The sequence below is a fragment of the Nyctereutes procyonoides genome, unplaced genomic scaffold (assembly GCF_905146905.1).
Source record: "Nyctereutes procyonoides isolate TBG_1078 unplaced genomic scaffold, NYPRO_anot_genome, whole genome shotgun sequence".
Lineage (NCBI taxonomy): Eukaryota > Metazoa > Chordata > Mammalia > Carnivora > Canidae > Nyctereutes > Nyctereutes procyonoides.
In genome coordinates, this window is record NW_026575140.1 from 59131076 (window position 1) to 59147595 (window position 16520).

At 57.6% G+C, this 16520-nt stretch overlaps 1 protein-coding gene across 3 annotated transcripts in view; it reads right to left on the reverse strand.

Annotated features, from left to right (window-relative positions):
• Positions 1 to 7279, reverse strand: part of SPNS3 (SPNS lysolipid transporter 3, sphingosine-1-phosphate (putative)) — a 28753-nt gene extending 21474 nt beyond the window's left edge. For 2 of the 3 annotated variants that reach the window (XM_055306097.1, XM_055306096.1), the window contains exons 1-2: positions 7233 to 7265; positions 4410 to 4475 (exon numbers count right to left, since the gene is read on the reverse strand). In XM_055306097.1, coding sequence (XP_055162072.1) covers positions 4410 to 4475; positions 7233 to 7254 — 88 coding nt within the window. In that variant the 5' untranslated portion in view covers positions 7255 to 7265. Of the gene's footprint in view, positions 1 to 4409; positions 4476 to 7232 lie in introns of all 3 variants that reach the window. The other variant, XM_055306098.1, reaches the window with a different exon arrangement.
• Between the last annotated feature and the right edge of the window lie 9241 nt (positions 7280 to 16520).

Genomic DNA, 16520 nt, shown 5'->3' on the forward strand with positions numbered 1-16520 from the left:
GGGGCTGGGCTTGCTCATGTGCCCCCTGGACCTGCGAACTCCACCCCTCTGAGCCTCCCCTGGCTTGTCTGGGAGGCTGTGATGCAGAAGTGAAGGTGGAGGCCAGTCTGGGGCTGTGCGTGGGGTAGAGTGTGGCGCCGACAGTGGGGCAAAACATGTGGTAGAGCATGGGGCAGGCCATGGGGTCGTGCATGGAGCCATGCGTGGAGCAAAGTGTGGGGCCAAGCGTGGGCCCGCTCATGGGGCAGAGCATGGAGTAGAGCATGGCAGCCCATGGGGCCGCGCATGAGGCCGGGCATAGGGCAGGGCCTGGGGCAGAGTGAGGGGCAGCCCATGGGGTCGCACAGGCAGCCGCGCAGGGGCCCTGTCTTCACAGAACGTGTCCCTCCCCACGCCCGGCCCGGTCTGGTTTTGCCGTCACGTCCCTGCTGGGGGCAGAGGGAGGTGGGACGCGGCCCAGCAGGATTTAGAGAGAGGGGATTGGTTCTTCCAAGTAGGTAGAACCTTCCTCCTGCACTGTCAGATGTGTCTCCCGTTTGTACAGTGAGCCCTCGGAAGTGGTGGCTGGATTAAGGAAAACGTCCACGACCCCGTAGGGACAACAGAGCTGCATGTTAGTGCGCGACTCTGCCCCACGCACCAGGCCCGCGGCTCCGGTTCCTCCCGGGAGAGCGTCCACGCCCGCGGCAGGTGGAGGGAGGCGGCCCGGACCCGCCTCCAGCAGAGACCCCGCCCCACGCCAGTGTCCATTCGCTGGGCGCCGATGATGGACACTGCCTGAGCCTATGGGCGCCCAGACTCCTCCCATCTCGGGCCCCAGCCCCGCCCCCTCCCCGCCCCCTCCAGTATTGGGCTGAGCCACATGCGGTGGCAGAAATTAGGCCAGTTTTGACCTACAAAACACTGGCAATTTAATATGGTTCGACCTAATACTCCGCAGAGAATGGTCTTTGGTGTCAGCGGCATTTAGAATTTTAATAGCTACCGCCTAAGTAGGCCTCGAGAAGGCTGTGCCCATTTACACTTGCGCAGAGGTACGTGCCAGCTGCCTTGCTGACATTTGATATGATCAATCATATTATTTTTGTTCACTTAACGGCTGGACAGCAGACGGTGTCTCGCTGATGTTTTAATCTGCATCGCCCTTATGTCCAGCGAGGCTGAGCAGAAGTTCCTGTTCTCACATCCTCTGCCCATTTTCTGTGGGGCCCCTTGTTTGCAAATCGTTTCTCACGGTCCCTTATACTTGTTTTAAGGATTTAAAAATGTAAATCCTGGAACTGAACTCCCTGGGCTCACATCCTGACCCAAAGATTGCCTGGCTGCGTGACCCTGGGGCAAATTCCTTAACTCTTCTGTTCCCCTTAAATCGATGATATCATAAGATAGTAACTGTGTTTCCCACAGAAGGTTATGGAGAAGACAAATGAAATAAAGCATATAAAAGGCAGGGACTAGCTTTATGTAAATGCTTAAATGTAATCCATAGTTGTTACTAACTGCATTTAGAGTTTCAAGCACGGTCATACACAATGTGCTCTAACTGTATCAATCTTCCTCTAGTAGGGGACTGTTTCTTGTCTTTTTTCTTTTTTTAAGATTTTACTTATTTATTAATGAGAGACACAGAGAGAGGCAGAGACACAGGCAGAGGCAGAAGCAGGCTCCCAGAGGGGAGCCCGATGTGGGACTCGATCTCAGGACCCCAGGGTCACGACCTGAGCTGAAGGCAGACGCTTGACCACTGAGCCACCCAGGTGCCCCGTCTTATCTTCTTAACATATATCCTCTACACCCAAAGGTCATAAAAATATTTCCCTAAATCTTCTAATACTTTTATGAGATTTTGGGCAGGAATTCTTTATAGGATGGAAACAACTTAGCCCTCAGACGCCCTGAGATGGAGAAACCTACCCCCAAGGGGAAGGCACACACACGCACATGCACTCCTTTACTCCCGGCAGCTCCAGATTCAGAGGACATCTGTGACACAGTGAGAGGAAGGAAGGAGCAGCAGGTGCAGAGAGGACTCTACAGATAGCTGTGTGACCTTCAGCAAGCCCAGAGCCTCTCTGTGCCTCAAGTGTGTCATGGGTTAAACCGGAACAAGAGTGATCCCTGCCCCGAGAGGTTGTTGTGAAGGGTAAAGGAGTGATTACAGAGCACCTGAGACAGTGTCTGGCACATGGTAAAGGCCACATCAGTGTTGGTTTTAAATATTATCATCAACGGACCGACTGTGGCACCTCCCTGTCCCATTGGAAGGAGGGTTCTGACCACAGCTAACCCTGCGCTCTGCCCCACTCTAAACTTAGCCAAGCCCTTCCCTGTGGACAAACTGCTGGGTCTTAGGGCCATGGCACAGTGACCCAGGAAGGTGAAGCCTCTCCCGAGGTCATCGACACTGGGCAGAGCCGGGTCACCAGGCCTCCAACACCCCCACACTGTCCACACTCCCCTCTGGGCAGCTTCACAGCATCCATTCTCCCTTCGCCCACTCCACACCCAGCCACACACATGCACACGCTGCTCCCTCCACAGCATTTCATTTCCGGGGGCCTTGCAGCAATGATGCAGCTGAGGTGGGAACTGGGGAAGGGGGACCATGACTCAACCACCGTTATCTGTTGGTGGAGATTGGATGGTCAGCACCCACTGCTGGCCTCAGCTCTGAGACAAGAGCAGTTGGGAAAGACCTGTGGTCATTTGGTGCTTTAAAAAGGAAGATTATGGAACTATGTCACCCTTCCCGTGTTTTCAGTCGACATTTAAAAGGTTTTCATCTTGGGGATCCCTGGGTAGCTCAGTGGTTTAGTGCCTGCCTCTGCCTCACATCGTGATCCTGGGGTCCTGGGATCAAGTCCCGCATCGGGCTCCCCACAGGGAGCCTACTTCTCTCTCTGCCTGTGTCTCTGCCTCTCTCTCTGTGTGTGTGTCTCTCATGAATAAATAAAATATTTAAAGAAAAATTTTTTTAAAAGTTTTATCCTAAGTTTAAATAGTTGCAAAGGATGCAATTTCCATCATTATTGTATTTTTTCTAACTATAGTTTCATCCACATCCTTGGGGCTGCAGATCACATTCACTCCATTTATGGAAATGTCTCTAATGAGCAAAACCAATCCTTATTTGCCAAATCAATCCAACAAATCAGACCGATCGCCGGGAAGAAAGATGTTAAAAAGCTGACATCGGGTTTGTTTTGTTTTGTTTTTACTTGAAATAAACCTCTTGACACCCACCCCTGAGACAACATCTCATTTCTGAATTCTAACTCATAGATAAATAGTGGACTGTCACAGCAGCAGGACAGCCCGATAAGGCCTGGCCCATTGCGGAGGGTTTGCGGCCCGGAGGAAACACCCCTTGGGTTTCTATGGACTGTTTCTGCCTGGCTCCCCTACAGATGCCAAGCATCCGCAAGGGATCCCCTCTGACTGGTGCCTGGGCTTTCACGCCCCAGGGCAGGGCAGCAAAGAAGGGGAGGTGGGAAGAACTAAAGGCTTTTTCCCAGGCAGATCCCTTTTAAGAAAGAAAATGCAGGGGATCCCTGGGTGGCTCAGCGGTTTAGCGGCCGCCTTCGGACCAGGGCATGATCCTGGAGTCCTGGGATCTAGTCCCACATTGGGCTCCCTGCATGGAGCCTGCTTCTCCCTCTGCCCCTCTGCCCCTCTCTCTTTCTGTGTCTCTTATGAATAAATAAATAAAATCTTTAAAAAAAAATAAGAAAACACAGGCTGGAGTGTGTGTAAGTGGATTCCCTCAGAACTCTGCTCAAGTGGCTTCTAGAATGCTGTTTGTTTCCCCAGGCCCCGCCCCCCCCAGGATAAGAGGCTCCTTCCGAGGTGCTGGGGGTAGCAGACTGTTGGGGAGACCCGCACAGAGGACCCGCCCACATGCTCAGTACACGTGTGTGTTCACAGGTGCGTGCATGACCTGGGGCAGGAGGGATGGCTGATCTCTACCCCGCTGGACTGTAGGCCCCATGGGTCCCAACCCCGTGTGAACCCATGTGGGAAATACAGGTCTGTCTGTGTTCCGGGGGCCAGGTTTTTCAGGTCAGGGCTTCTTGGCCCCTGCCAGCCACAGGTGCCAGCTGAGCTGAGCAGGGACGAGTGGCCCCCGCCAGCCCCGCTGCCATGATCTGGGGCTCAGAAGCCTCTCCCAGCCCCATGGTCCCTGCTCCTGCCACAGCATCTACACTCCAACCCGAGGGGCCTGCCCAGGGCCGAGCTCTCCCCTCCTCTGACCCCCAGTGGCCCTCACCCCGACAGCATATGCCCTCCGTGCCCCTCCTCCATGCCAGGGGATGCACCTGGCCCCCGGCCCCAGCAGCCCCAACTGGACATGGAGCAGGACCCCAGCATGAGCCTGGGCCCCAGCTCCAGGGTGAGGAGTCTCTCCTTACCCGTTTGAAGCAAACCGGCATTGCTATCACTGATGTGAAAAAAGTTCTGTACATCCAGCAGCATGCCTGCGGACAGACGGACAGCACTCAGGAGATGGGAGGTAGCCTCCTGGGGCTCTAAGAGCAGCTTCCCCCCATTTGGGACAGGGTCCCGCTGACCAGCACAGGGTGTGCCTCTGGGGCCCACATTCTCTGCACCCCCCACTCTCACACGGGGAGCCTGCACACAGACACTGGGACACATCAACACACACAGACACACAGACCCCAGAGGCCCAAACATGTGCCCACCGTCCTGGACAGGCATCACCCCAGGGCCTGCGGATCCACAGACATGCACACAGATGGGCCTGCCCAGGGAACTAGCCTCACAGAGGCACAAATACACCCTCCTGCGAGAGCCCCCACGCCACAGCCTTGCCTGCATATGCACACAAGCCAGGCTCCTGCTCACACCATCACCAGAGCAATATAGTGTGCAGAGCTGCATAGTGTGCAGCTCACTCAGACTACGGTGTTAGTGGAGGTCCCTGGGACAATGCAACACAGCAGCACAGCTCAGAGACACACTCCAGACATTCATGGGTGGATGTTCATGGACTCACAAAGATGTACGTGCCCTGGGCTGCACATGTGCACACAGGCGTGCTCTTCCAGGGTCTTCCACACAGACACCATGGTGCCCACAGGGGCTGCAGAGACAGGTCCCCTGGGGTACAGCCCCAGCCTCGCCTCCCTGAGGGTGGCAGGCTCTTGCTCCACACCAGCTGGGCCTCCAAAGTCCCCCCAGGATCTTCCCAGGCCATAGGCTAAGGTAGCAGGCACTCAGCCTAACACACAGAAGACACAGGCCCAGACACCTGACTCCGCTCCCCAAAGTCCCCCCAGCCCCTGGCAGCACTTCAGAAAGGGTTAGTCAGAGTGAGGCACCTGCTTATCTGCACTGTGGGGCTCAGACCCTGTCATTAAGAGCAGAAGCAACTGTTCAATTATGAGCGAGCAGAGGGCCTCTGAGCTGGGCCCTAGGGTTGTCCCCCTGGGTGGCAGGGACTGTCTGCATTCCCCAACACAGATGAGGAAGCAGAGGCTCCAGCCATACCCACAGGCGTGCTGCTGGGATTGGGGAAACAGGACGGGGGTCCCAGCTTGAGGCAGCGCCCCCCCCCCCCAGCACAGGGGACCTGGGGATATCACAGAGGGGAAGAAGCCCCCACAGCCACACCTCAGAGACCCGCCTGCAGGCCAGGATTGGCCAGGGAATCTGAGAGGCAAAGTAAGAGATTTTTGTTCAGGCGTTTGCTTTGGGCCTGAATGCACAGCATCCAGCAGCCTGTGGGGCTTTCCTTCCCTTTTCACGTTTCTAATGACACGAATAAGACCCATTTGCTGTAGAGAAAAGAAATAAACATAAGCAAAGTAAAGAGCTCCACAGAAATCCTGTAGGCTCACAGGCATCTTCCCTCCTTGGGAGGGAGGACTGGTCGGGTGCTCCCTGTGCCCGGGCTTCCCCTTGCCCGTGGAGCCGGCCTCCTCCGGCCTCCTCTGGCCCCCTTCTCCCCAGAACACTCTAGCCGCTCTGCAAACCGTCTGCCTCCTGCAGCCCCAGGTGCTCGCACCTTTCCAGCCTCATTCATCCAAGCAAGCACCCTTGGCCTGGCTTTCCCCCGGGGAGAGGAAGTCCCAACAGGAGAGGGCCTCCTGGGCCTGCTTGCCTGGCCTCTGTACTGCTTCTCCCTGGGCCCGGGCCTGGTTCGCTGTCTCATCCTGCTTATACTGACTGTGGTCCCCACCCCAGAAACACTGTGTGTGGCTCCCGTTGTCTCAACAGAGAGCCCAGGCCTCAGCCCGGCAGCCACAAAGCCTGGGGTCCACCCCAGAGACCGCTGCTCTCTGCCCGCTGGTCGCCTCTGCCCGGAGCCCACACTTCCACCCATGCCCCTGGGCCTGCACGGAGCCCTCACCTTGAGCCCTCCCCTCACTCCACTTCCCACCTTCCACACCCAACCCCTGCACCCCTGTTCTGAGTTCCTCCAGAACCTCAGCCACCATCCTGGGGCTGCCAGGCTTGCATCCAGCCCACTCCATCCTGTGGCAGAATGTTCCTGGGTCCCCGCGAGCCACCAGGTTGGACTCGAGGCCACAGCTCTGAATCACGGGGGTCCTGCCCCAGGGCTGCTGCACATGCCTGCAGACACCCCCCAGGCCAGCCTGTGCTCCCCTCTGCCCCACCAGCCAGGCATTCCTGAGCTCAGGAAACTGCAGACCGACAAACACCCCCCACCCCCCCACCCCCCGTCTCCAGGCCCACAGGTCACGTTTGTTCAGTCAACCCTGAATGAATCAGCAATGAAGAGAGGGGAGAGTTAAATCTTGAATGAATGAATGAATGAATGAATGAATGAATGAGTTAGTGAATGTGTGAGTAACAAGAATGGGGCATGTTGAGCCCTGGGCCTCCAGGAAGGAAGTCGGAATGTGCAAGGTTTGCACACAGCACTGCCTCAGAAGCACCCGGCGAGCTATTTCTGGGCCAGGCCACCCTGCACACCATGCCTCAGACAGCCGGGCTCGCAGAGCTCCAGCCGCCCCCTACACACACCAAGTCCCCACACCTGCCTGCTCCTGCGGCTGGGGAGGCCCCCGGGGACTGGCTGGAGAACTCCACCTCCCTCTGCGGGGCTTGGCTGGAACTCCCCCAGGGATGAGAAGATGGTTTGCAGGACGGAGGCCACCATCCAGGGTATGCTGTGTGCACATGGGGCTGGTGGCAGCAGGATGGCCCGTGAGGGGAGCAGGTGCTTCCCCAGTGCATCCCCTCCTCACCTGCGACGATGAACCAGTTCATGTAGTTCAGCAGGTTGATGTAGCAGAGCACAGCAGCAGCCACGCTCGCCCTCCAGCGGGGCAGGCTCCAGGGGGTGGATGCGGTGGGAGGGGGACACTGACCTGGCCCCGAGCCCCCCGAGGGCCCACCCAGCCCTGGCTCCCCACACTCTGTTGACATGCCCCAGCCTCGCAGCCCAAGCTCCTGTCCCGGGACAGAGGCACATCGGCTCTGTACCGAGTCATTTCCTGTGGGCTCTCCACCTCCCGACCTCACAGTGGCGGCCCTAACTGCTGAGCGTCTTCTTGCAGGTTCCTCTACGCCCACTGCAGGCTGGCTGCCGAGGTTGCACCACCCCAGGCTCTGGAGCCCACGGGGGGCCCTCTCGGGGTGACCGGACACAAGGGGCCCCTGGACCTCGCCTGCGGCTTCCTCAGTGGCTGCTGTGAGGAAGAGAAGCTTCGGGGGACAGGAAATGAGCTGAGTGTCTCCAAGAGAGGGTCTGGCCGCCCACACAAGAGGCAGGCTGTGGGTGCAGGACGTGAGGCCAGTCAGATCGGGAAGGCTGGGTGCCGGCAGCGAGGGCAGCACCTACCTGCTCGGTCTGGCGCCCCACCTGGGGAGTTGCGGAGGTAGAAGGGTTGCCCACAGGAGGACTCGGATCCAAAATCCAGGGGTTGATCTTGATGAGGGGCAAGATACTGGCCTGGTCTCAAAGCATCTGCTGACAGAATGTTTACTGGCAGTGGCATTGGGGGCAGTAACCACACAGTAGAGCAATCGGGCAACGTCTAGACCAAGGATTAAAATAAACCAGCAAGGGCAGCAGGTGTTGTGCGTCCTCCCGAGGCTCTGAGCTGGCCACATGTCACCTAGGCAGGGTTCCAGTCAGAGATGCACCACCCAGATATGATAGAAAGCACCAGACACACCCAAATTGAGAGATGCTTTTTTTTTTTTTAAGATTTTATGTATTTATTTGGCGGGGGTGGGGGGGGTGGAGAGCACCAGCAGGGGATGGAGGGGATCTCTACACTGAGCAGAGCTTGATCCCAAGACCCTGAGATCATGACCTGAGCTGAAATCGAGTCGGACGCTTCACCTACTAAAACCATCCAGATACCCCTTCAAGAAACTGTATTATTCAGAAATATCAAAGTCCTTTTTTTTAAAATCTTTTTTTTTAATTTTTAAAAAATTTTTATTTATTTATGATAGTCACACACAAAGAGAGAGAGAGAGAGGCAGAGGGAGAAGCAGGCTCCATGCACCGGGAGTCCGATGTGGGATTCGATCCCGGGTTTCCAGGATTGCGCCCTGGGCCAAAGGCAGGCGCTAAACCTCTGTGCCACCCAGGGATCCCAGAAATACCAAAGTCCTAAAAGACTAAGGAAAACCCAGGGATTGTTTCAGAGATGGAAGAGCTGTGATTCTTTAGCTCAATGTGGGCCGCAGACCGGATGGCGAGCTAGAGGGAAACACGTGTTACTAGATCAACTGGTGAGGTTGGAATGCGGATGGTAGACCTGGAAGACTGAGGTTGATGACAGTAACGCGGCTGCGTAGATGAAGCCCTCATACTGAAATATTTAAGGGTCACGGGTCACCGTATTTGCATCTGACCCTCAAGTAGTTCAGGGGAGAAAAAACTAGAGACAGTACAAGAGCAAATGGGGCAAGACATGAAGAGTGGAGGAGAAAGTCTTCAGGTAAAGACTGTGTGGTTGTCCCTCTACCATATTGTCATTTTTCTGTAAGTTGGAAATTATTTCAAAATAAAAAGACAAAGCACAAAACGACAAACCACCCAATTAAAAATAGGCAGCGGCCTTGAGTAGATGTTTCTGTGAAGATGTGCAAATGGCCACCATGTGCTTGAAGGGCTGCTCACCCTCACTGGTCACTAAGGGAACGCAGATCAAAACCACAGCAAAGACAGGCTCCGTGGTGACTTCTCACACATTCTTCCTGGACTAGAACAAGAAGAGATGCTTTGCCTCCCGAAAAAAATAACACGACGAGAAACCAGTTCATCTGCACTAAGATGACTACAATTAAAAACTTTTTAAATTAAAACAAAACAAAACAAAACACAGATAACAAGTTTGTTGAGGATGTGGGGAGACTTTGACACCCTCATACATGCTGGTGGGGACACAATGTTTCAGCCTCCATGCAGAACAGGGCAGGTGTCCCCCGAGAGGTCAAACTCAGAATTACACCCCCACCAGCAATTCCTCTCAGAGGTGTATACCCAGAAGGGCCAAAAACGGGGAGTCAGCAAATACTTGTGTGTGGATGTCAATAGAAGCACATTGGTCATTGCCCAGTGGTGGAAACAACTTGAAAGCCATCAACTGGTAAATAGGCAAAACAGGGCAAACTTGGGTCCCCTTGCTCTTCAGGACTTTTGTACTTTATCATCCTATAAACTCTTATCGCTCAATAAACTGTGCTTTGCTGCCCACCAAAAGCAAAGCAAAACAAAACAACAACAACAAAAACCCGGCAAAGCAAATGCAGGGTGTGCATGCGCAGGATATCATTCAGGCACAGAATGGGTTGGGGTCCATGCTATACCTGCTGACCCTCAAGACATCATGCTACATGACAGACGCCACACACTCTGTATGGTTCCACTTATACAGAATATCTCCAATGGTTAAGTCCGTAGAAACAGGACGCAGATGCGTGGTCACCAGGGGCTGGAGGGAGCAGGAAACCCCATGGTTGGGGTTTCCTCTGGACCAGTGGGAACAAAGCCGGGGCCCAGGAGGGCAATACCATCAGGGATGTTTGGGTAAGCAGCTGGGCACCAATGCTGCATAGGCACCAGCACCACACATCCCTCCCTGGGCCTTAGCCTTCCCTGTTGGAGCATGAGTGGTCACGGTGGTGGGCGATTGGAGGTCACAATGGAGGGCGATTGGACAGCCCTAGAAGGTCCACCTAGCTACCCAGTCAGTGTGCAAGTCTGTCTCTTGGCTGCACTGCAGAGTCCTTCTGGAGTCCCAGAGCTGACCCCAGTCATTTCCGCAGTGGCCACCAGGCAGGTACTATCACCTTCAGGCCTTCCATGCGGGAGCCAGGACCCAAAAGTCCTGCTCCTCAAGAACAGAGGCATTTCCACGCGCCCACTGACAGGAAACACCGCTGTTTGATGTATGGGAGAGAACTGTGTGCCTGACCTGCAGCCCCCAGTCCCAGGGAGAGGCTGCATCGGCACATGCTGGCTGCGCACCTTTGACCACCCCGTGCTGCAGGGCAGTCCCCTCTAGTCTATCTGGCCCTGCACAACTCACACTTTTTATGGATTGAGGTGTAACATGTGCGAAGTCACTTTGCCAGAGAAGTAAGCATGCACTTCAGGGCGTGAACCCAGAAGTCTTGAAAGCAGGGCCTCAGGCACATGTGTGCACGCTCGCATTCTCAGCAGCACCGTGCACAATAGTGGAGAGGCAGAAACAGCCAAACGTCCACCAACCGATGAACTGATCAATGCAGCCCATCCGGACGGTGGCGTCTCACTCACCCTATAAAGACAGGGTGTCATGACATCTGCCACAGGGAGGATGAGCCTGTGGGACACACGTGGCTCAGAAGACAAACACCTTTTGACCCCACTTAGGTGAGGAACCCAGAGTGGCTGAACATAGACACAGAGAGACACAGGTGCAGGGTTGTTGGAGGGGATGTGGAACAGGGGCCGGAGCGTCAGGCTGGCAAGATGGACAGTCCTGGACCCAGACTCTGGTGCAGGCCCCACGGCCCATGGGCTCAGTGCCCCAGGACTGAACACTTACAGGCAGTGCAGCTGTCCCATCTCAGGAGATGCGTGTTTTACCACAATTAAAAGGAGTGAACATGGGAGCACCTGGGGGGCTCAGGGGTTAAGTGTCTGCCTTGGGCTCAGGTCGTCACCCTGAGATCCAGAATTGGGTCCTGCATCGGGCTCCCTGCATGGAGCCTCCTTCTCCCTCTGCCTGTGGCTCTGCCTCTCTCTGTGTCTCAGGAATAAATAAATAAAATCTTTTTTAAAATTTTAAATAAATCCGTGTCTCTTTTTAGAAACAAAAGCCTCACAGACCTCAAGGTGACAGACAGTCACACAGGAATCCGTCCATGGAAACGCCCAGTTCATGTGAGCCCTGAGGATAGGCCAGGAAGGGTGCTCCCGGCCATAAGCCCCTGACCCAGGGCAGGGACCACATCCCAGGCGGGTTGGGAGGCAGGAGGTTCCAGGTCACCAGCCCTGCAGCCTCACTGCGCAGTCCTTCCCCTCTGAGGCCCCCACAATGCTGGCTTTGGTTACCGCCCTCTGGCTGCACAATCACCCCAAGACACTGCTTTAAATCACAAAGTCATTTATTTGTCATTGTCTCTCCTGGTTTTGGTGGGCCCAGGGTTCGGGGGCTGTTTAAGGGAGTCCCGCTCAGTGTCATCGTGTGGCCACGGTGAGGGCTCAGCTGTCAGGGGCTGCACATGACCACGGCTTGCCTGGGGCAGGAGGGTCCCCTTCTTTTTTTTTTTTAATAAATTTATTTTTTATTGGTGTTCAATTTACCAACATACAGAATAACACCCAGTGCTCATCCCGTCAAGTGCCCCCCTCAGTGCCCGTCACCCATTCACCCCCACCCCCCGCCCTCCTCCCCTTCCACCACCCCTAGTTTGTTTCCCAGAGTTAGGAGTCTTTATGTTCTGTCTCCCTTTCTGATATTTCCCACACATTTCTTCTCCCTTCCCTTATATTCCCTTTCACTATTATTTATATTCCCCAAATGAATGAGAACATATAATGTTTGTCCTTCTCCGATTGACTCATTTCACTCAGCATAATACCCTCCAGTTCCATCTTGAAGCAAATGGTGGGTATTTGTCGTTTCTAATGGCTGAGGAATATTCCATTGTATACATAGACCACATCTTCTTTATCCATTCATCTTTCGATGGACACCGAGGCTCCTTCCACAGTTTGGCTATTGTGGTCAACTAATATTCGATAAAGGAGGAAAGACTATCCATTGGAAGAAAAAGAGTCTCTTCAATAAATGGTGCTGGGAAAATTGGACATCCACATGCAGAAGAATGAAACTAGACCACTCTCTTGGACCATAAACAAATATAAACTCAAAATGGATGAAAGATCTAAATGTGAGACAAGAGTCCATCAAAATCCTAGAGGAGACACAGGCAACACCCTTTTTGAACTCAGCCACAGGAGGGTCCCCTTCTGAAGTGGCAAACTGAACATCCTGGCCATGGGGAGGTAGCTTCCTGCAGACTGAGCCATCCACCAGGGGCCGCAGCCACCCTGACGGGCCTGGTAGGAATGACCTGGGGCCCAATCACCCCCTGGCGGTGGGGGAGGGGGCTGCACTAAGGCGGTGACCAGGCTGCAGGCGCCCTGCACCAGGAGGAGGATGTCTCCTGAGACTGGACCGGGTGTGTACTGGGGGGGCGTCCTTCCCACAGATGCCCGGTGGGCTCGCCCTCAGGACCCACTGGCTGCAGCGTTGGTGCCTGAGGACAGAAGTGGGGGCCGGGGTTAGCCAGCACCTTCCACCGCCCTCCAAGCCCGGCCCCACGACAGGGAGCCAGGGAGGGGGTGTGAGTGGTCGGCCCGCCAGGCCTCACGCGGATCCCCATGGAGGAAAGACCACCCCGTTTCAGGCGTGACAGGTGCCACAAACTGCCTCCCCCTGCGGCTCCGAAAGCTCAAGTCTCCCCCACCAGCAGGAGGGTCCCGGGAGGGGCAGCTGCTGAACACAGATAGCTGCAAGCTTGGGGTCTCCCCCAGGGGGCCCCACCCAGTGTCCCTAGTTTCAGAAAAGCCCAAGAGCATTCTTCCCCGAGGCCTGGGATGGGGCCGGGGGGGTTGGGGCTCACCCTGATACTGTGTGGCCGCCAGGAGCCACCACAGGCATGAGCCCCACCCCCCCAGCCCTCAGAGCCAGGGGCACATGGGTCATCAGGCTAACAGGAGGGGACACAAACCAGCGAGGGCCACCGTGGGGGAGTAAGCACTGTGGCTGCGTCTCCGGGTGCACCTGCTCATGCACCTCGTGTCCACACTGGGCAGAGCGGACCACGCACCGACAGTCCTGTACGGAGGACGACAGGTGACGGTTTCCTACCCGCTCTTTCTTTCTCCCTCTGCCCTGTCCTGTCGTCCCAGCGGCAAATCCCGGCAAAGCCAGCTCTGCCGTGGTAGGTGTAGGGTGGATGGGGCGGGACGACCATGTAGGCCTCTCGGAGGGTCTGGTCTCCCAGCCCAGCGGGACCCTGTGCCCTGCCCGTGGGTGCCGGTGTCGGGGCTGCTGGGGTTCGCGGGGACGAAGCCCCAGCAGCAAAGCCAGGACGTGGTGCCTGCAGACGCCCCTCTCCCTCCACCCCAGGGAAGCCTGCAGGCTTGGCTGAGTGTTTATTTTATCCTGATAAGTACTGCTGGGTCCTGGGGTTTTCTGCATCCGGCATCCTGCAGAGGTCAGGGAGCCCTTTAAGGGAGAGGCAACGTGTAAGCCCTTCCTGCGGGAGGGTGGGGGAATGGGGGGGTGGGGGATGGTGGTGGTGGTGGTGGCTTTGGCCAGAGCAGAGTGGGCACACAGATGTTCTGAATGACTGAATGAACCTGCCTTCTCAGGCCAGCAGGTCACCAGCTGGAGTATGACTAGGCCCTGCTCCGTTTCAGCAGAGGTGTTTCTGTTACTCTAGCCTTTACCTACAGCTCTCAGGTTCTGTTTTATTTGGTAATTTTTAAAAAAGATTTTATTTATGCATGAGACACCGAGAGAGAGGCAGAGACACAGGCAGAGGGAAAAGCAGACTCCCTGTGGGGAGCCCGATGTGGGACTCAATCCCAGGACCCAGGGGTCACACCCTGAGCCAAAGGCAGACACTCACCCGGCGAGACCCCAGGTGCCCCAATGGTACATTTAAATAAGTGAATTGAATATCAAGTGAGTGATAATTCAGTAAAGTCATTAAAATGTCAATAATGAGCTCTCGAGCTTCCATGGCCAGGAATGGAGAAGCGCTTCCTCCCCACGGCTTCTGTGACCCCGGTTACCACCCCCAGCACATCTCCAAGCATCTCCTGACCAGCCCCCAAGCCCTCCAGGCCTGGCACATGCACCCAACAGACATCCTGCTTCCTTCTCTCGAATCCCCCCCACGGCACTGTCATCCATGGGGGATGCCCCTGCACAGTGAGCCTCTGCCTCCCCCAACCCATTCTATTATCCATGGCAACCTGCCTGGTCCTGGGCTCCCTTGTTGCTCGCTGGCCTCCCCCTCCCCTGCCCACAGCCCATGACCTTTGTAAAGTCACTGCCCAGCTTAGGGCACCTTTTCCCAGGCCATCCTCTTGGGGCAGGAAGGTCCCTTCCCTGGCCTGCAGGCCCCTTATCACATCCCTGTCCCTGACCTGCTATCTTGTCCCACATCTCATCGCCCCTCCGCTGCTTCTCCACCCCCTGCCCCTGGAATGCTGCTCCTCAACATCTCTGCAGACATCTCTGTGCTGCAGGCTTCTTCTGATTGATAGCAGCTTACATGTGGCCTCCTCTCGGAAGCCCTCCCTGACCACTCCGTTTGAGGAGGTGACCCAGTCCCGTTCTGTCCACATCACTGATGTTTTTCCTGTTTATTTCTTCATTTCTTTTCCTCCAGTGTCTGTGGTGGGAGCCGCAGTACCTGGTGCGGCACGCAGCCGTGGAGGGAAGAATGAACCGCTGCATGGCTTCGGGGGGGCTGGTCGGGGCTGGTCTCTGTGACATGGAGTCACCTGCTGGATAAGCTCTTTGCTTCTGAGAATCAGTGTCTACTGGACATTGGCGCGGGGTGGCCACGGGGCCACCAGGTGTCGCCAAACACCGGGAGGAGACGCGAGTTCGCGCCCCGTCGTTCCCTGCGGGGCCCAAGCGTCCCCGCGGTCATCTCACCCCAGAGCCGGTCCCCAAGGGCACAGCGGCCGGGTGGCTAAGGGCCTCGGTCTTCCCATCTGCCCGTTGGGCGGGGACGGGTTCAGACCCCTCCCCTGCGGCAGCGGCAGGCAGGAGGGGAGAAGGGTCCCCGCAACCCTGTTGTCATGGGGCAGGGCTGCGTCCCTCCCCGGCTGCGGCGGGTCAGCGTGGCCGTGGCCGGGGAGGTCTGCTGCGGGCGCCGCGGGCGGCCGGGCGGGGAGGGGAGCCCGGGCCCTGAAGCAAGCCCAGGGAGGCCGCGCAGGGCCCCAGGACCAGGACGCGCCCGCCCGCCGCGGTTTGCAGGCTCCGGCTTAGCGGCCGCTGGGTCCGCGTCGGCCCACGGGCGGCTGGGCGCGGGTCCTGGGGAGACGGGGCGGGCGAGGCGTGAGCCGGGGCGGGGCGGGGCGTGAGTCGGGGCGGGGCGTGAGCGGGGCGGGGCGTGAGCGGGGCGGGGCGTGAGTCGGGGCGGGGCGGGGCGTGAGTCGGGGCGGGGCGGGGCGTGAGTCGGGGCGGGGCGGGGCGTGAGCCGGGGCGGGGCGGGGCGTGAGTCGGGGCGGGGCGTGAGCGGGGCGGGGCGTGAGCGGGGCGGGGCGTGAGCGGGGCGGGGCGTGAGTCGGGGCGGGGCGGGGCGTGAGTCGGGGCGGGGCGGGGCGGGGCGTGAGCCGGGGCGGGGCGTGAGCCGGGGCGGGGCGTGAGTCGGGGCGGGGCGTGAGCCGGGGCGGGGCGTGAGCCGGGGCGGGGCGTGAGTCAGGGCGGGGCGTGAGCCGGGGCGGGGCGGGGCGTGAGGCGGGGGCGGGGCGTGAGTCGGGGCGTGTGGGGGCCACGCCCGACCCGGAATCTCCTAGAAGTCGAGTCCCGCAGGCCCTCGGCGTCGCGGCCGCGCTGGTGCGTCGGAGGCTGCGGGCCCCCTGGACCCCGCGGGCCCCCGGGCCCCCGGCCTCACGCAGACGGGCGCTCCTCCAGGGGCACACTGGACCCAGGCTCGCAGAGGCGGGGACGGCCTCGGGTCCGGGGCAGCACCGAGGGCGAGGGCGAGGGCGAGGGCGAGGGCGAGGGCGAGGGCGAGGGCGAGCGGCGGCCCTCCTGCAGACCCGGCCGGCAGAGTTGGCGGCGGGAACCGTGGCCCACGAGCCGCGCACTTTCACCCCGTCGAAAACACTTAAAGATTTTATTTATTTACTCGAGAGAGAAAGAGAGAGAGCACAAGCGGAGCGGGGGTGGGGGGCAGAGGGAGAAGCAGACCCCCCTGCGCAGGGGCCCGCACGTGGGGCTGTACCCCAGGACCCCAAGATCACCACCTGAGCTGAAGAGAGACTTCACCCA